We start from the raw sequence: 19,600 nt of genomic DNA, 5'->3' as shown, positions 1-19,600 counted from the left end.
ATGAAAAAATTAAGGCTTAAAGCATTCCCACGTCTCACTGTGTGAGCAAGCAGTGTACAGGGTTTTGTAGTTATTTTTTAGTCCTGTTGGCCAAGCTCTATTTTGAGGGAGAGTGTGTGTGTGTGTGTGTGTGTGTGTGTGTGCGCGCGCGCGCGCACTTATGCATTTTGAATTGACTGAGATGTAAAAACGGCTTTCTATCCAGTCATTCATATAACAAACATTGATTGCTTACTAGGTGTAAAAGCTTCTCAGAGTCCTGTTTAAACTGATACCTGAAAGATGGGGAGGAGTTACCCAGAAGAGAAGGGATGTCCAGAAGAGTGTTCCAAACATAGAGAACAGCAAGTACTAGAGAGCACGGACAAGATGCAATTCTATTGCAGAATAGTTTGGGGAGGGGATAATGCTGGGAGAAGAGGCTGGAGAGGTAGAGAGAACTTATAAAATATCTTAAAGAATGTAGACTTCAGTTCAAGGGCAGTGAGAAATCATTGAAAGGTTTTAAGGAAGGAAATGAGATGATCAGTTTTGTTTTATAAGAATCACTTGACCTCAGGGTATGAGACGGATTGGGGAGGAGCCTCTGCGAGACTTTTGCAGCAGTTCAGTTGGTGGCCTGACAGATATAGTGGTGATGAAGGGAAGGAAGATTTGAAAGATATTTAGGAAGATAGGACTTGGTTAGATTTGAGGTTAAGGGCCTAGGACATAAGGTTGATATTCAGGTTCCTGGCTTAAGCAGCTCAGTGGTTAATGGTGCCATTTACTCAGAGAATGCTGGAGGAGCCAGTTTCAGGAAGCAGGGAAGGTGAGGTCAGTTTAGGGTGTTGTATGCCTCTGAGACAACCAAGTGGAGATGCTAGTAGTCAGCTTTTTTTTAAGTCCAAGAAATTCTGGGCCAGATATGAATTTGGAAGTCATCTGTATATATAAACCTGAATTAAAGTCTTGGGGATGTAAAATAGGGCCTGTGGAGCTCTTGGCTCCAGTTCAGGCTATGGACTGGTTACCCCGAGGTCATGAGCACTACTGTAGCTCACCCTTAGTGAACTCCTCTCCCTCTTCACTTGTGTCCACTTCTTGTGATTCCCTGAAAACCAAGGTTGTTGATCCCAATTGTGTTCACTGCTGCCATCACCAACTCCTGGATGGGCCTCCTTTAATGGCTTCTCAACTTTTCATAATATTTACTTTCCCATCCTCATCCCAAAGAAGCAAAGCTTGCAAATATTAGAGTCTGTGTAGATATTTTGGATGTAAATAATTGGAATGAAGAATCCACATTCTCTTTTCCCTTCAGAAGACAGCAAAGGAGGGAGAGCCTTATGGTTAATTCTGAAGATGTTGCTCACAGCAAGTTCTGGATGCAATCTGATAGCTCCCCCTCTGTTACTAATGCTTTCAGTCCCCCCTGCTTCCAGTCTGATAGTCAGCTCTCTTCTGGATCAGAAAAAAAGATGTAGGCCTGACCAGGGAAACAGAGAGGCCAATACCCGGGAGAGATGAGGTCAGAGAAACAATGCAGCTAGGGCAAAGCAGCCAAATAGTTTGTGCCAAATTAATTTCCCAAAAGATATTAACCTCCTTTCCTTCTCTGTTCCCTAAGGCTACACTAAGATTATAAAAGGTGTTCAAAATGTTGAGATAAAAATAACATGCATGGTTTGTTTGCATATAATTTTCATACTCATTTACTACCTAAATACAAAGAAGTCATTTTCCTTCTCTATTCTACTTCCTCGGTCCCTTGCCCCTGATGTGCTAGCTGGGGTAAAATCAGTCGGCTGGTATTTAATTAGGTATGTTCAGCTTCAGCCATGGTTTCTTATTCTTTTCCTTATTCTTGATCCTTCTAGTATGGCCAATATCAGCCTCTTTTCCTTTTCCACCCTGATGTTTTACTTGCTACCTCCTCTAAATGACAATTATTTCTTTTCTTCCTCTTAATACCTACTCTTTATCACCAATCTTCCTGTGGGCCAACCAAGGGGTAGGTGTTCACTGGCCCTAAAACCAGTCACCTGAAATATTTGCTAAAAATCTCATTTCCCAACACCAGGGGGTGTCTGTCTATCCCTCTGTCCTAACCCGAAGGTAGACATTAGTCCCAAACCTTCCTTTTCCTTTTTACATAGACGCTAGTGCCTTCCCTCCCTAAACAGAGCTTTGAGTTCAGAAAGTGACGTCTTATTTATCTCTTTATCTCTCATTCTCTCTAGACTCGAACAAATTTTTCTTTTTCTTTGTCTATTCATCCTTCTTCGGTCCCCGCACCACCCTCGATCCTCTTTGCACCGGTTTTCCGTTTCCTTTCACTACCTGTCTTCCACCACCTCCAAATAGACTTTTTCGCCTTTCTGGACTTTTTACGTATGCGTCTCTGAACCTCTCTCTCCACCTTTCTTCTTTCTCCCCGTCTCACTAATTCTGCATCAGTCTCTCTCCATCTCTCCCACAGTCCCCACACTAGGAACAAAATCACGGTGTTTGCGCAGACCATGCCTCACGTCGCTCGTTACAAGCTCGCAACATTCCACTGTGCCCCTCCGCGCATTCCAACTGCAAAGAGTCCCCACCCCCCCAAAAAACAAAACAAACAAACAAACAACTTTTTCCTCTCCTAGTTCTTGAGTGATGTAGTAGCAGCTGCCCAAACTTGCTCTCCTCTCCCCTTCAGTCGGCGGATCTCCACCTCCAAAAACTTAGCACCAGCTTCCGTGGCGCCCTTCGGCTCAGCAGAGATCCCTGCGCAGACACCCCCGTTCCTCTCGCCCTCGGCGCTCCGCCCCTCCAGGAAAGTAGATCCGGCCAGGCAGACAAAAGTTTGGGAGAGAAGTTCTCGTCCGTGTTGAGTTTGAGAGTGAGGGGGCGGGGGCCGGCCCGGGGAGCGTGGGGCAGCAGAGCTGATCAACGCAAGAACAGATAGACCTGCGGACCGGACAGCCGCGGCTGTAGGCCCTTCTAACCCTTCCCAATTCCTGATGCGCGGGGGGGAAGCAGCCCCTCTCGCTGGGGGATGCTGTGGGATTTTTGGCGCCGGGTAACCGGGCCGTCCGCTAAACCCCTGTGCCTACCTTGTGCCCCCTGGGGAACCGGAGACCTGCCAAAGAGAAGCGGCCGCCGAGACGCTGCAGGGTGCCGGGCAGGGAGGGGGCTGGAGGCCCCAGGCCCGAGGGCATGGAGCGTTTAGGGGAGAAAGCCAGTCGCCTGCTGGAGAAGTTAAGACTCTCGGACTCCGGCAGCGCTAAGTTCGGCCGCAGAAAGGGTGAATCTAGCCGGTCTGGGTCTGATGGGACCCCCGGGCCGGGCAAGGGGCACCTGAGTGGGTCGGGAGGACCTAGGAAATCAGGACCCCGTGGAGCTACTGGGGGACCTGGGGATGAGCCGTTGGAGCCAGCCCGGGAGCACGGCCCCCTGGACGCCGAGCGGAACCCGCGCGGCTCCTTTGAGACGCAGCGCTACGAAGGCTCCTTTCCCGGGGGGCCGCCTCCCACCCGGGTCTTACCTCTACCTCAGTCATTGCCCCCCGACTTTCGGCTGGAGACCACGGCCCCAGCCCTAAGCCCCCGCTCCAGTTTCGCCAGTAGCTCAGCCAGCGACGCGAGCAAGCCGTCCAGCCCCCGAGGCAGCCTGCTCCTGGACGGGGCGGGGGCTGGCGGAGCCGGAGGTAGCCGACCCTGCAGCAATCGTACCAGCGGCATCAGCATGGGCTACGACCAGCGCCACGGCAGTCCCCTGCCCGCCGGGCCATGCCTCTTTGGCCCACCCCTGGCCGGGGCTCCGGCGGGTTATTCCCCTGGAGGGATGCCGTCCGCTTACCCGGAGCTCCACGCTGCCCTGGACCGACTGTGCGCTCATCGGCCCGCGGGGTTCGGCTGCCAGGAAAGCCGCCACTCGTATCCCCCGGCCCTGGGCAGTCCCGGAGCTCTAGCCGGGGCTGCAGTGGGAGCGGCAGGGCCCTTGGAGAGACGAGGGGCGCAACCTGGACGACACTCAGTGACCGGCTACGGGGACTGCGCTGCGGGCGCCCGATGCCAGGATGAGCTAACAGCGTTGCTGCGCCTGATGGTGGGCACGGGTGGGCGAGAGGTCTGCGCCCGCGGGGAGCCCTCGGGGATTGAGCCGTCGGGTCTCGAGGAACCGCCAGGTCCGTTCGTTCCGGAGGCCGCCCGGGCCCGGATGCGGGAGCCGGAGGCCAGAGAGGACTACTTCGGTGAGTGAGAAAAGTGATTAGGGACAGGAAGGGACCCGTCACCGCATTTGGTTCCTCACTGCCCCGACGGCCCAAATTGCTGGCGCCGGTATTTCAGAGCTGGAGACGCGGAGCTAGAAGAGAGGCTAGAGGAATGTCCCCTTCTGCTGGGTTTCAAATGGACTAAGGGCGCCTTATTCCTGCCAAACTCTAACCTCCTGGTTATCTCGAGTCCCAGTTCCCCAAGTTTAGAGGCTTGGTTTTCGCGGTAGCAGGCCTCGTAGGGAGGGGACATTGGGGGCAGTGAGAGCATCCCTCATCTTGCTCCCCCCTTGGCGGCGGTGCCCCAGCAGGCTTCTGTGCGCAGCCCCCCCACCCCACCCCACCCGGGCCCAGGCTCCGCCCGCAGGAATTTGGAGAATGCGCGGGGGGGATCCGGGCGGGCGGGCAGCTTGCGTGCCGGCTCCTGTCCCGGCGCTCCAGGTGCCCGCGGGCGGGGCCGGCCGCGCGGCGCTGGGCGGAGGGGTAGGGTGCGGCGGAAGGGGGGAGGACACTGCTTCCTAACACACGCCGAGAGGTGGGTAAATGAAGCCTAGAAGTGAGAATGAAGCGCTTTGGGACGGAAAGCAGGGACCCTATTGCTGGCTGGCCTCAGTCCTTCTGGTTGGATGTGTGCGTGGGCATTTAAGTGGAGACAGGCGGTGTCAGCTTCTATTTTCCCTATCTTCCGAAAGTCAGAGCATAAGCCATGACCACTGGGACACCATCTCCCCTGGATGGATAACAACCCTTTGTAACTGCCTTCAATTCTGGCCATAACCTGCCCAAAATTCAGGCTAGACGTAGTCTCTTTTTTTGCTGCTGTCAAGGACACCTGGTCATTGTCTCACTCCCACACGCCATTACCTTCAAGAAGTATTGATTGATTATGGCTCCGCTATTGGGATAGCTAGGCCTTGAAATATTTTTTAGCTAAGACCCACAGGCACTACTTCACTCTGTAAAGAAATACTAATCTGATTGTGATAGAAAGAACAGAAAGAGGTGGAGGGTCCCACTCTCAGGGCTATGGACCTCTTCACTTTTCCAAGCATCTCCTCACCTTTCTCACCATCCATATTCCTGCCCTGTACCCCATGCTCTAGAATTCTATGGCTAGAAATGTGAATAGGGAGGAAAACCCTACCAGGGAGAGAAGGTTAGGAAGCGGGTACAGAGTTAGGGCTGCAGGCTGGAAAGGCAGCCTGGTTTAATGCAATCCCCCCATCCTTTCCCATCTATCCTTAAGAGAGGAAAGCCCAGAGCAGATGATGCTTTGGTCAAGGGAGACTAAGTAACAGGATTTGTTTTGTAATTTCCTTCTGAAGCCCAGGAGAAATGGCTGTTGGGTAGAAAGAAGTCTCTTTGGCTCAGCTATCAGTACCAAAATGAAAAAAGAGCTCAGAGACAGTGCAATAAAATGGCAGGAAGAACCTAGGTGTGGATATCCTGGGTTGGAGGAGGTGAGGCAGACATGCCTGAGCAGTTTAATCTTATCTTCCCATAATGTTCAAAGCTTTCCAAAGAAATAGCTCTGATAGGGCTCCTTGGCATGGCGAGCTTGGGGCAGATCTCCACTCTCATGGGGAGGCCACATTTTGACCCCAGAGGTGGGGGGTCTCTTCTCCCTGGGGGTCAGGTTGCCTCCTCTGATAGAACTGCCAGCCTAACTGTACCCTTCTACTCCTGCCCCTAGTAGGGGCCCTCTTCCTTGGTTACAACCTTACCCAGCTGCCAGAGGGTGGGAGCAGGACAGGCCTGGGCCCATCAATTGCTGCAGCTGCTGCATGGGCTCCCAAGCCCTTGGGCAAAGACTGGGATGGGCCCTAACAGGCAAGGAGTGTGGCAGTGTGAGGGAGAGGTGGGGTGGGGTGAGGCAGGCCCGTTGGGATCTGCTCCCCAAAGACAGGCCCTCACCTTCACTCATGGGCCTGGAATTGGGGAGTGGAAGGAGGGAAGAACACACCCAGGAAAGGTGTGTGCCAGAGCCAGGCGTATGTATTTTAAGCAGGATGTTGGGGAAAAGCAGTTCAGCTCTGTCCTTTCCATGATAGAAGATGACAGGGAGATATTAGGGGTTCTGCCACCCTTCCCCCTCTTCCTATGCAACCCTCCTGGGAACACACCCTGCATTCTCAGCAGCCACCTCCCCACAGGAGTCATACTCACATGGTCGCCTCTTTACACGGCCCACTGCTGAGCCAGATCCTCTTTCTATCTTTGGGAGCCTGGAGTTGTGGAGCAGTGAGAAGTTATTCTGTAGCTGAATAGCAGCTCATTTTGCAGAGGGAGAAATGGTTCCCAAAGAGACTTTCTGGCCCTGGCCTGCTTTCTCTAGTGAGTTTTTATGAGCCTGATGCTAGGCCCATATGGACTGGTACCTCTATTTGTGCCACGCAGCGCAACAGGAATCACACTTTGCCTGTTTAGTCTTTTTTTCCCCAACAGAAAGTAAGCATTTGAAGGCTAGGGACTGTATCTTTGACTTTTCTTAAGTTTTTCCACAGTATTGGGCACAATATTTTTGCTAGGTCCAAAACAGATGCTCAGAAATTATCTGTAGGTTAATCAATAAACAAGAATAGATTTACTCAGCCAAGAACTTGCTTACTGCATCCCATTTCTCATTATCCTCTTTTCCCAGAAGGGAGCACATCAAAGGGAGGCTCTGACTGGTGGTCCTCTGACAAAGGAAAGACTGGGAATCCCTGGATTTGAGTTGGGGGAGTGGGGTGTGATGCTGACAATATCTTTTCTCCCCTCAGGTACCTGTATCAAGTGCAACAAAGGCATCTATGGGCAAAGCAATGCCTGCCAGGCCCTGGACAGCCTCTACCACACCCAGTGCTTTGTTTGCTGCTCCTGTGGTGAGTGCTGCCCCCAGATCTGGACCAGGGCTGGAGGCCTCAAGCACTGCACATACACATATACACTTACAAGTGCCTAGGGAAACAGGAACAGAGCTTGTGCCTCTTCATTGCTCACAGAGTAGCTGTCATCACCATGTGTCTGGACATCCACTGCTGCCCCACCTTCTCTCTTGCTTCCCTTCTCTATGATCTACCTGGCTCTCCTGCCCCCATGTTGGGTCTTCCCTCAGTTCAGCCTCTTCCCTCCCCCGTGTTCCTCCCTCTTTCTTCTGCCTCTCTGCTTGCCCAGCCTGGACTCCAGCCCGGCCCTCCAGCCTCTCCTTGGTGGGGTTTGGTCTTGGGCAGCCGAGTTGCCTGGGGCGACAGTGAAAGACTGGAATGTGGGAAGGGTGGGGGTGGGCTAGGGGAGTGGGGATCTGTGGGGGGCGGAGAGGGGGGTTTTCTCTTGGCTGGTCAGAGTTCAGCCACCTCGCTAGAGTGCAAGCCACCGGGCCATGCCAGGCTGATGACATCACACTCCAGGAATGCCCACTGTTAGCTCAGGAGGCCTGAGGCCCTGGGAGTGGGGGAGGGGGAACCTGCTCCCAAAGGCCTTAACTCCCCAGCCCTCCCCACTTCTTCCCCACTCTGATTCCTTTGCTAAACCTTTAATCTCCTATCTCTGCCTGTCTGACTCCAGCACTCAGCTTTTCTCTCACCCCGCAGCCTCTGGTGGTTCTCTTTAGGTTCATCTATCTGTCTGTCCTGTTTATAGGGACCCTTCCAGGTATATCTTTCCCTCTGTACTCCCCTGCATCTCATAAGTTTCTAAGCAGCTTCCTAAATCACTGGGCAGAGCTGGAAGTGGAGATTTTGATGAGAAGAGGGCAGAGGTGGGAAACTTGCCCATTCTTTGCCCTGGTCTTTGTCCTCCCCCATCCCTGACAATTTAGATACCCTAGAGCAGTTCCTGGGTGTTGGTTACATGGAAAATGGTCCTGCCTTGTCTGCCCACAGAAGATTCTGGGCGGCCTCTGATCCCAGAGACTCTGAGTCCCTCTAAGCTTGGGAAAGCAGCCCAGACTGACTTTGCTCCCAAACAAAGCACTTTGTCCCCAGCAGTAACTCCAATAGGTCCTGACCTCCGTAGAGCCTATTCCTGGAGGGAGATAGGGCCAGGAGAACAGGAAAGCTATGCTCAGGCAAAGAGGCTTTTAAGTTGAAAGGTCCCAGAGGGCAAGGCCTGTGCCAATGTGATCATCTCTATACACATTGTACAGCACCTTGTTCAGAGCTCCTTTACCACATACCTCAGATTAGCTTTGCTTTCCTAGGTGGCTCCCCATGTATTAGGCACTGGAGAAGGTACTCATTTAGGGCAGGGTCATAGAAAACTGTTGAGGCAGGAGCTGGAGGAACAGTGAGCAGAGGAGAGGGAAAGTTGGCAGAAATGAGACTAAGGCAAAATAGAATTGCATCAGATGGGATTTTCGTGTGGGTAACAAGGACAGACAGCAGTTAAGAGAATAAGCACTAAAGTCCAGATTAAAATATACCACGTAACATTGGAGAGCATGGGCCCTTGAGTGGGGAAGCCCTGTTCCTGAACCCTGGGATAGGCTCCAGCCCCTTCTCTGCTGCTTCTAGGGCGAACTTTGCGTTGCAAGGCTTTCTACAGCGTCAATGGCTCTGTGTACTGTGAGGAAGATTATCTGGTGAGTGAAAGGGGTCCCTTGGGCTTGAAATTGGCTCCCACACTGGGACCCCCTTCTTGGTGGCTCATTGGGGTTCCGACCATCAGGTCATTCTCAGCTTGTAACATCCTCCCTTGGTCCCTAGTTTTCAGGGTTTCAGGAGGCAGCTGAGAAATGCTGTGTCTGTGGTCACTTGATTTTGGAGAAGGTAAGCAAAATGTCTTCAGCGGTGACTGTGACACTGAGGGGCTGAGGGGTGGAATCAGGGGCTAAATGGGTACTGAAAAAAGGTGGGGGGAGGACACCTGTCAACAGATGAATCACTTTCATCCCATTCCTCCCAGAACAGCTGTTTACATTGGACTCCCTCTGCCTCTGGGATAAAGTCCTGACTCCTAATCCTGCCATCCCTAGCCTTCTGTGATCCTCCCTGATTCTTCACACACAGCCTGGTCCTCCACTTGAGCTAGGAATGTGGGGTTCTAGGTCTTAATCCCCTTTTTGCTGCTGGCTAGGATCAGCTGGAACTGTTTTCTGTAAGAAAGAGGGGTTGGTTTATATTAGTGGTTCTCAGTCCTGGCAGCCCAGATCACCTGAGAAGTAAAGAAAAACACCAGTGCTGGGTCATCACTGGAGACTGTGATGGATACTTCTGAGGTGGTACCCAGGCTTTGATAGGCTTTAAAATCTCCCTAGATGATTCTGTTATGCAGCCAGGGCTGAGAACTACTAGCCTGGATACTCTCTAAGACCTTTATTCAGGGTTTCTGCCTCCATTTTAAGACTCCCTGGTCCCCTCAGAATCCCCAGCATTGTTCTGGGAGGATAGCAGGGGGTTGGATGAGTTTGAGCAGCAGGGAACATCGTGTGTAGCTGGAGAGCCAGGATTAGATGAGGCCTGATTCTCCTCCCACTCCATGAGCCAGATCCTACAGGCAATGGGGAAGTCCTATCACCCAGGCTGCTTCCGATGCATCGTGTGCAACAAGTGCCTGGATGGCATCCCCTTCACAGTCGACTTCTCCAACCAGGTGTACTGTGTCACCGATTACCACAAGTGAGTTCACCCCTTGGGGTGTGGTATAGAACTGGGCTCAGGGATTTCCCAACCTCAAATAATTTCTGTCATCTCTCTTTCAGAAATTATGCTCCTAAGTGTGCAGCCTGTGGCCAACCTATCCTCCCCTCAGAGGTCAGTATGTTTGGTTCTTCTGCAAGGCAGCCAGTGCTGCTGCCTCTAGGGAAGGGATGGGGACATGCTGCCTGGCCTCCCTTGGGAGGCGATAGTGCTGAGGAATGTACTCTGTGAAGATTCCCGTGTGACTCTGTTCTCAGGGTCACCACCCTGACCCTAACATCCGGCCCTGGACATGTCTGACAGCCTCACTGGGCCCAGGCTCCATCTTTTCTCTCCTATTCCAGAGGAGGAGACCTTCTTTGAAGTTAGGGTCACCAGATCCCAGATATAGGGGTTGAAAAAAGGTGGAAAGAATCCTCAGGGGTGACAGGAAGGGGTCAGAAATGATTTATGCTGTGTGTGCTGAGGGTGTGTCTAGGGAGAAAAGCCAAAAGCCAATGAGGAACTAGACTCTATTGGATCTCCTTGTCCCCAGTTTAGCCTACTTTATGTATGCTGCCTGCCCCTTTCCCTTCCCTCTGCTTCCCCACAGCTGGGCCAGGTAGGTAAGGTCAGAGCCCCTGGAGTCTAGGAAGGGGAGGGGGAAGTTCCAGTAGAATTTATAAAGGACATTTGAAACCTGCAGATATTTGCAGAGAGGCTTTGAAAGCCTTTGTATAATCTTCCTATTGGGGTGGGAGGGGAGCCTATAAAGAGGAGGGTGGAGTTGGGTTTGTCATGCTGCTTTCATCCTCACGGGGGTCTGCATTATTTCAGGGCTGTGAGGACATTGTGAGGGTGATATCTATGGACCGAGATTATCACTTTGAGTGCTACCACTGTGAGGTGAGTGTTGTGGGCCAGGGCTCCTGGAGAATTGTAACGGGGTCAGAGGAGTCCTAGAACTGCAGGAGTCTATAGAAGTATGGGGCATGGAGCAACAGGAAGGTGCCCTGACCTATCCTCCAGCCACTCTCTCTGGTCCTGCTTGTTTAGTCATTTCTGAATCTGGCTTCCTGGAGTCAAGATTCCTAAAACTAAAAGGCCTTCTGATATCCACTGGAAATGGGAGCCTCTCATTATTTCTGCTGTAGCAGCGACACCTGGTGTCCAACTGAGATATTTTCTCAGGTTTCTCTTCTGGGAGTCCATCCCTTCTAACCCCTTTCTTCCAGTAGTTGGAAGTCTCATATTGAGCAGGGCAGACTCCCAAGATCTCTGATGTGCCTGGGCTGAGGTGAACTTGATGTTCTTATTCCGTAGGATTGCCGGATGCAGCTGAGTGATGAGGAAGGCTGCTGCTGCTTCCCTCTGGACGGGCACTTGCTCTGCCATGGCTGTCACATGCAGCGGCTCAATGCTCGACAGCCCCCTGCCAACTATATCTGAGCTGTAGTCACCACTGTTGACAAATTCCTCTGGCCAGTGGGCCCCTCTGAGGCCAGCTAAGGCAAAGAATGTACTCTGCAGGCCTAGCAGAAGAGTCCTCTGGGAAAGGGCCAGAGACCTAAAGATCATGACATTCCAAAAGGACTGTGGCCTTCTTTTCACATGTGTAACCTGTGTTGTGGCCTATACTCAGTCACACACAGGTGGGTTCTAATATACTCTAAAGGTCTGAGCCTAGTTTGCATCTCCAGTATACATTTGTGTGGAAGTCCAGCAATGTTCTGGTTCTGGATTATAGGAAGAGAGGACATCATGGAAGCTCCTGACTCTTGTACCCCACTCATGGGGTCACATATGGGGTCAGTCAAGTTCTTACCACACCATAGTATCTTATTTCTGTATCTGGATGAAGAGGTAGACCTTATTAATGAGTTATTTCTTGGCCACCTTCTCTCTAAAGACTGGGAGAGCTTCTCACCCCTCTGCTGAGAATGGAGACCAACTCTGGGTGGGCCTGCTGCCTGTACTGCCTGTTTCTCAGGGACTCAACGTGGGTCTGGGGAGACTAGCTGGGTGCCTATACTTGGTTCCTCTTCTTAGCTGGGGGAGGAGGTAATGAGTGGGTCTCTGGGTGTGGAATTTCTGGGGGAGACGTATAGGAAGCTTCAGGCTATCCATACTCCCTGCACACTCCCAGGTGTAAATGCACTGAGCCCTCCAGCCCAATATATGCACCCATGGGCACATTCATACACACATACACGCATATTCTCTTCTCAGGTCATTCTTACAGTTGGTTCCCTAGCAGTAGCTCACCATTCCAGAGCTGCCACCTCTCAGAGAGATCCAGGATTACATCCACTGCAACTTCCAAACTCTGAGGTTTTGGAGCACCAGAGGGGCAAAAAACTTTAACTTGGTTCTTCTATTCAATTTGGCTGAAATTGGTTCACCTAAAGATAGATCTCTTAGCTGAAAACTGAAAACTTGTGTGCTTAAAGTTCCTTCTACCTAATGACCATTTTGCCAAAAGCTCAGATCCCTTTTGGGTATTTTTTTTTAGCCATTTAGGTATTCTATTCTTTTTTTGTTATGCTTTCGGTATTTCAAGGATTTATATCCATCCAAGAATACTTCTGAGTTATTATCAGCAACAAATTTATCAAATTTGCAGCACTTTGTAAATGATGAGATTGCTTTCTACCTTTATGGATATCTTTCTATGTTATCTACTTTTCAAACACTTCTTTAAAGAGCTTAAAGTTTCTAGCAATAAATATAATTGGTACAGACATTTTGCGTATCATTTTTTGTGTTTCTTAATCCAATATTCTTTTACAAATTAGATGCCTTGAAAAAACGTAACAAAGTTCAATATGATTTTATACTTTGGTCTAACTTCTACATTCCTGCTGTTAAAATGCCAATATATTCTAAACAAATGAACAGGTATGTGGCATATTCCGTTGACTAACAATTCAAGGTTATACAGACAACAGCAATAAAATGTGAAAGGGTGAATCTGCTAAATCCTTTTGAAAATGCTGCAGATTTGATAAATATTTTAGACCAACTACCTCTGGGTAAATTGGTTTTAGGCAAATTAATCAGATAATCTTGCATCTTTAGTCTTCATTCTCTGTCACATAGAGTTTCATACTGGAAATGACGACTCTTGAGAACAGAAATTCCACATTTAGGGGTTCTTCTAAGATAACTATGCCAGCCAACCTGGGAATTGCATAGAAGAAGACTTTGAGTGAGATTATGAGTGAGAGTAAGAGTGTGGATTCATACCACTGACCGCCAGAGTGCGGAATGCACTTTTTTGGAGGAATAAATCTTCTGATACTAGATTACTTGTTCTACAGCTAGGATTACTTCTGAACTATTATTATTAAATAAGTGAATACAAAGACTCTGTGACTGGGAAATTTTCTCACCGGGGTGCTCCAGGCCCGGGAAATCCAGAGAAGCATGTATATAGCTTTACATCTATCCCTTTGGTTACCCTTGGGGGTCTTGTCCACTCTGTAATTCTGACCCTTTGTTTCTTACTCTGATTTTGACTACCATCTGCTGCTAAATGCTGATTCCTTCCTAAGTCTATGCTCACCTGTCCCCCAAGACTGTTCTTGCCAGTGGGGCTATTCTCTCCTTTCTGAGGAAAAACATTACTAACATCTGATGAGGACAAGCCCAAGGAAGGCAGGCCATGGCAGAATAGCAGCCCATCACCCCATATCATCACTGACAGGTTCCCAAGTGTACCCTGAATCGCAAGAGTTCCCCTTCCTCTTATTCACTGGGAGATTACTCATCCTTATTCTATTTAATATTTACAGTCGATAGTGAAAGATTCATAGGGTGCTGCCAAGGATACAGTAACAGGTAGACCATGCTTGGCAACTCGCCATCTGATTTCCATCAACAGCCACTAGGCCTGAAAATGGGGTAAGGGAGAAAATGGAAGAATTCTGGATCCATTTTGTTTCTCTTCAGATTATAGTCATAGAATGAATGGGTCAAGCTTTCACAGAAGATGCTATTTGCTATGCCTAGCCCTGTTTGCTAACAGGCCTGAATATGGTTTATCAAGAATGAGGCTGGTGGTGGTTCTCTCTCTGCTTTCTTAGGAATCTGTTTTCCCCTTCACCATCTGGAGTTGTCAAGGCCAGGGAAATGGTAAGAGTTGTCAAGGCCAGGGAAATGGTAAGAATCTGTTTTCCCCTTCACCATCTGGAGTTGTCAAGGCCAGGGAAATGGTAAGAACCTGGAGACTGTCCTCAGCCAAAGAGGAGGTAGAGAAAGAGCTAATTCCAGGCACATAAAGCCAGTTGGATGAAGTCCTTGAGATTGTACCTACACAGAAGGGAATACAAGGGGGGAAGGAGACTACTAGGACTCAGATAAAAGGATTGGAAAAAACAAGGTAAAATAAAGCATTTTTTATTTCGTTGATATTTTTAGATCCATACCTCAGCTGGCCTGGGGTCATTCAGAGCCCTAATGGTGAGGCTCCACGACAAGGACAAGGGTCCAACCAATCAAAGCTCTCTCCATGCTCTCCTCCCTTGCAGCAAGGAAGACCTAAGACTGGGCCTCTGCTGTGACAATTGCTTGCATAGGGCTCTTGGAATAGCCACATTTCACTCTAGTTGTAAAGGACTAAAGATTGACCTTGGAAATATGAGCAAATTTGTTACTGGGATGTGTAGATTAGACCAATCTAACTGTGATGATAGGAGAGTCATCAGAGGCAAATTCTGTCCACTGTGAGTATTGTCACCTAAGCTGAGAAAGGATACTGTTGGACGTGGTTCCATAGTGTAGCGGTTAGCACGTCTACTTTACACACAGGTCCTGGGTTCGCGCCCCAGTGGAGCCACAGTCCATGGTCTACGGCCATGCCACCCTGAACAAGCCTGATGTCTGATTTCGGAAGCTAAGCAGGGTCGGGCCTGGTTAGTACTTGAATGGGAGACCACTTAGGAAGACCAGGTGCTGTAGGCATAAATAATAATAAATAAATAAAAAGTAAAGGATACTGCTGACCTATGTGAAGAGAACCAAGGTGCTATCTAAACAGGGAGAAATGGGTTAAAAGGAATATATTAAAATGTTCTGGTTAGGCTTGTATCCAGGACACTTAGAGCCAAGTGGAGTATGATTTTAGAGACAACCCAGTCACCTATTTTACTGAATGAAAAAAGAATGTTGAAGGGACTTACCCAAGGTCACACAGCTAGAAAATGACTTCTAATTCTTGAAGACCAGTTAAGAGCTTATTTTCCCTCTTCCCTCCCACCTCATCACTGGGACTCCCAGGGCGCAAGTAAACTATAAATGAGATAAGCACTTCATTATGACAGATATTTAGGGAAAGTTTTAGTGGGAAAGCCAGGGAACACAAAAAAACAATAATGAAAACATTTAGTTCTTACTAGCGCTTTTTTTGTTAATTAGCATTAGCAGTAGCCAGAGTATCTTGAAAAGCACATTAGAAGCAAAAGAAATATATGGCAGGAAAGTCCCTGCCCCTGAGGAGGTCACAGTCTAGCCAGAGAGATAAATACATAAAATGCCTTGAGAAGATTGCAAGCAACATGTCAACAAGTGCAAAGTAATTGAGTGTTACAAACAGAAAACTTAATGCTGCAAGGTACAGATGATGGGTGAGACTGTTTGGCTTAGATTGTAGATCAGAAAGTCAAGGCCCAAAGGCTAAATCCTGCCCCATCCCCCAATGCATTGAGTTTGGCCCAGTGGCAATTATTTTTTTATAATATCAATTTGAACACTAGTTGAGGAGGGAAAAACACCAGCTAATAAATACAGAAAGAATGATAGAATTTGAAAAACAACGTTTTACAAACTTTAATAAAATTATTTATTCTTGCAAAGATTATTAATTGGTGTTAAAATCCATAGGTGAAATGGTTAGTAGACAAGTGGACATTCATATAGTGCCAAGTAACACAGCTGACAATCTTGAGGGCAGAAATGTAACTAACTGTATGTTGGAGGTATTAGACTGTCATCACCTATTTCCTAGAATGGGTCTTAGTATCATTCACTAACCAATAGACCAATTCTGGTATAAGGCAATTACATAACTCAACCCAACCTAGCAAATATTCTAGCTGCTCCCCACCCCAAAAAGAAATATTAGATATAATTACAGGAAATACTGGGGATAGAGAAATAAACTAAAGGACACTAGGAGGAAACGACTGGACAAATCAAGGAGGTGAGATTCTGCAGGGCAACTGGCCAGCTCTGAGCAAGTCAGTGTGATTTTTTTTTAAATAGGCAAAACCGTTAGATTAAAGAAACTTAAGGTATATATTAACAATATAATACATGGTCTTTGATTCCCTATTGGTTTAAAAAAGTTGCTATAAAAGATAACGGGTCAATTAGAAAATTTTTAATATGGGATTAGATGAGGTACGAATTTGTTAAAATGGAAAGGTCAAAATCTTTAACAAAATGCCAGTTCCAAAACCATATATACAGGGTAATCATATTTTGTTTTTAAAATGTCTATATATTTATGAAAAAAGATCTGAAAGGATATGCACTGAGGTGTTAATAGTGGTACTCTCTGGTGAAAATATGCTTTTTGTTGTTGGCCTTCTATTTTTGTATAAATTGAAATACTTTCTATTTTTTATACAATTCCTGTTACTTCCTCTGTAAGAATAATAAACTGTTACAAATAACTGGTTGCCAACATTGACAGTTTAGGATATTTCACATAAAAATCTGGATATTGTATACAAAGAACTGGGTTTCTAAGATTTTTCTGAATAATCAGAAGATCTGTCACCCCGGGCTTCCATGCCCACAAGGCAGCAATTGGTTGGAACTGAGTGGTGGCTGCTCCTTTATTCAGTGTATTCCTTCCTTAATTTGTCACAATCCCTACCATTCTTTCCTCTGTGCCCTTCGCGTATTGCTTATCTGCCTGGCTCCTGCAGACATCTGAGTAAGTAACCCCTGATCTGTATGATCCTAATGGGCTCCTCATCCACACAGCCTCTCATTATCAATCATTTAAAGGTACCAATAAGTTAGTCGCTCAAGAAAAGTATCCATTCCAGAATTATCTGTTGCATTATAAGGCAATCCAGTCATGGGAAACCTGGATGTAATACTTAATCTACTTAGCTACCATGGTTGCATACTGTAAATTAGTTTAGCAAAATTTCTTTTCGGTAAATGGCATCTAGAAAGTATACTAAATTTCTAACTTCTTAATGTTTTGATTCTTCTTCTTCTTCTTCTTCTTCTTCTTTTTTTTGCCTCAACACTTTAATCCTAGGAGGCATTTCAAAACTTACAATGTACATTATTCCCAAGCATGAAACTCCTAACGCCCTTTGGTTGGTTTGTTTCTCCCACTGGTTTTGGTACAATTTTTAAGGAGAAAATCTCTTTCACATGCAACTCAGTATAAGACAGTGTCACTATCATTTTAAAATCCAGGGAACTACTTTTATCAGCCTGGCACATGTTTTCGCATTACAGCAGCACACTCAATCGTTATAACAAGAACTGCACACCTTGTGCTTCATAGCTAGCTTTTCAAAATGATACTAGTCGTCTTCTTCTGAATCAATTTCCTTTACTGTCTCATATTCCTTTGGTAAAAATTGTTTCAATCTGTTCCATTTTTTGAGCCAAATTTCTCAGCTTTTCTTTAAGATCTAAAATTTCCTATTGAGCCTTGTTTATATCCTAGTTCACAATAGTGTCTCAGAGTAAAATCAAGCTCATTCCAGATTGTACAACAAAAGTTTCTATGAACAGATAAGCAACCCTTGAAGCCACAAAGGGCTAGATTTGAAATCCCCTTAGAAGGGGTAAGCAATTGCAAAAATGGCACATTATGAACATTTGTTCTAAAATTTTTATTTGATGTCATAGGTTGATTACATATTTTTATCTACTTGTTTTCTCCTTAAATCATGTACTTACAATGGGCATGAAATTTTCTAGCTTAATCATCAATAGTCATGGTTCTGAATACCTTCATTTTCCAGTAAACACCCTTGAAAATAGTTCTAAAATCTCTTGGCTGTCTGTAAAATTTTTATTCCTGAAACTAGTTTCTGGGTCCAAAATACCATAATATATTCCTGCTACTTGTCTTCAATACTTTCAAAGTGGTATGGCTTTTTTTTTTTTCTAAATAATCACACAATTAAGTGTGATTCCACAGTCCAATGGCTATTTTAACGTCCCACCTTAAAAACTGGTTATTTAAGCCCAAATTTTCAGTGTGAGAACATATTTTACTCACAAGTTTCCATTAGTTTGATATATAAAAGACTAAATACTCACTTGAAATTTCTATCTTTGGAGCATCATTTTGTCTTCTGGCGAGAGTGTGGGAGGCAGAGTCCCTGGAATGTTCTCAGCAAATCTCCATTCTTCTCTGTGACTCTAAACAATGCAGCAAAGGAATGTCCAAGTTTGAAAGATTAAGTAGACTTTTTCTCAAGACTCCCATTTACATTTATCAAGTTAAAACATATACATGGATATTTAAAAAATATTTGATCGAGAGCAATGTCTTCAAGAAGGTAGAGCTAGATAGTGGTTAGGAGTTATGCCTAATTTAATCTTTCTATACCCCTCCCCCACCCCTCCACCAGAGTCTAGCTCAACAATACTTGACCATGTTCTTGGATTTATCATTAAAGAACATTTAAGAAGTGAGTGATTGTATTTTGCATATGACAGAACAGGTGAGATGAACACTGATGAAGAGACAAGGCTACAAAGGATAAGCATTCCACCGAACAGACAAAACTATATAAGGTATTAGCACTGCGGAGGTGGTCAGAAATTCATTCTTTCAGCAAATACATACCCCTGTATTCCAAGCACTGAAACAGGGAACTTGGGGTCATTAAGGAAGCATCTCCTTAAATATAAACCCAGACAAATTAAGGTTTTAAAGAGGATTCCCTACTTCTCAGCAATAAAAAGACTAATTAAAAAATTAATTATTGGTGTGAGCAACAACATATATGAATCTCAAAATTAATTATGTTGAGTGAAAAAAGCCAAAAAAGAGTACATCTTTATCCGATTCCATTTACAGAAAATTCTAGAAAGTGCAAATCTGTAGTGACAGAAAGCAGATCAGTGGTTGGGACAGGCCGGAGAGAAATTATAATGGGGCAAAGTAAACATTTAGGGGATGATGCAAATGTTCACTATTTTGATTGTGGTGATGGTTTAACAGATATATAGTTATGTCAAAACTTAATAAACTGTACACTATAAATAATGTATGGCATCTACAGCCATGCACCCTGAATAAGCCTGATCCTGTCTGACCTTGTAAGCTAAGCAGGGTGGGGCCTGGTTGGTACTTGGATGGGAGACCACCAAGGAAGACTAGGTGCTGTAGGCGTAAAAAATAATAAATAAATAAATAAATAAATAAATAAATAAATGAAGTAGATATTGTATGCCAAAATATCTCAATAAAGCTGTATTTTAAAATTTGAGAACAAAAAGTTGCGGGGAGGTAGGAATGGAAAGAGAATGAATTCTCAGGCCTGTCTTGCAATTCTTGCTCAAGGACACCAATGTCTGATTGTAAGATCATTTTTCAGTATTTTGCTGGAGTTGTAACTGCCGGTATGGTCTATCAGCTCAACCTTCTAGTCTTATGTAGAACTGGCCAAAGAAGTCTATCACTTCAGCTTTTCCAGTCTCCTCTTGGACCCAGAATGCAGTTTGGAATTCCTTTCTCTACCTCCACTTGCTGGTATGTTTCCTCCATTCTAAATAATCA

General features: G+C 46.5%; 1 protein-coding gene, 1 long non-coding RNA gene and 1 pseudogene across 4 annotated transcripts in view; 2 read left to right on the top strand and 1 right to left on the bottom strand.

The window, feature by feature from the left end:
* LOC111747153 overlaps positions 1 to 19,600 on the bottom strand; it is a 31,213-nt gene that overhangs the window by 9,401 nt on the left and 2,212 nt on the right. The window contains exons 2-3 of one of the 2 annotated variants that reach the window (XR_002783418.1): positions 18,133 to 18,234; positions 14,217 to 14,787 (exon numbers count right to left, since the gene is read on the bottom strand). This is a non-coding gene — a long non-coding RNA (uncharacterized LOC111747153). Of the gene's footprint in view, positions 1 to 14,216; positions 14,788 to 18,132; positions 18,235 to 19,600 lie in introns of those variants that run through there. The other variant, XR_002783419.1, reaches the window with a different exon arrangement.
* On the top strand, positions 2,892 to 12,577 carry AJUBA (ajuba LIM protein). Of its 2 annotated transcripts, none has more exons than XM_011372791.2 (8): positions 2,892 to 4,216; positions 7,000 to 7,101; positions 8,731 to 8,798; positions 8,923 to 8,985; positions 9,704 to 9,834; positions 9,918 to 9,969; positions 10,672 to 10,740; positions 11,158 to 12,577. In XM_011372791.2, the coding sequence occupies exons 1-8, from the start codon at positions 3,181 to 3,183 to the stop codon at positions 11,281 to 11,283; spliced, it is 1,647 nt and encodes a 548-aa protein (XP_011371093.1). In that variant the 5' UTR covers positions 2,892 to 3,180; the 3' UTR covers positions 11,284 to 12,577. The 2 variants fall into 2 exon arrangements, with proteins under 2 accessions (XP_011371093.1, XP_023393940.1); XM_023538172.1 differs by lacking the exon at positions 2,892 to 4,216 and adding an exon at positions 6,116 to 6,571.
* LOC111747182 lies at positions 14,681 to 14,796 on the top strand (annotated as a pseudogene).

The sequence above is a fragment of the Pteropus vampyrus genome, unplaced genomic scaffold, assembly GCF_000151845.1.
Source record: "Pteropus vampyrus isolate Shadow unplaced genomic scaffold, Pvam_2.0 Scaffold213, whole genome shotgun sequence".
NCBI classification, from domain to species: domain Eukaryota; kingdom Metazoa; phylum Chordata; class Mammalia; order Chiroptera; family Pteropodidae; genus Pteropus; species Pteropus vampyrus.
Note: the sequence above shows the minus strand (reverse complement) of the source record. Positions and strands in the feature narration are given on the sequence as shown.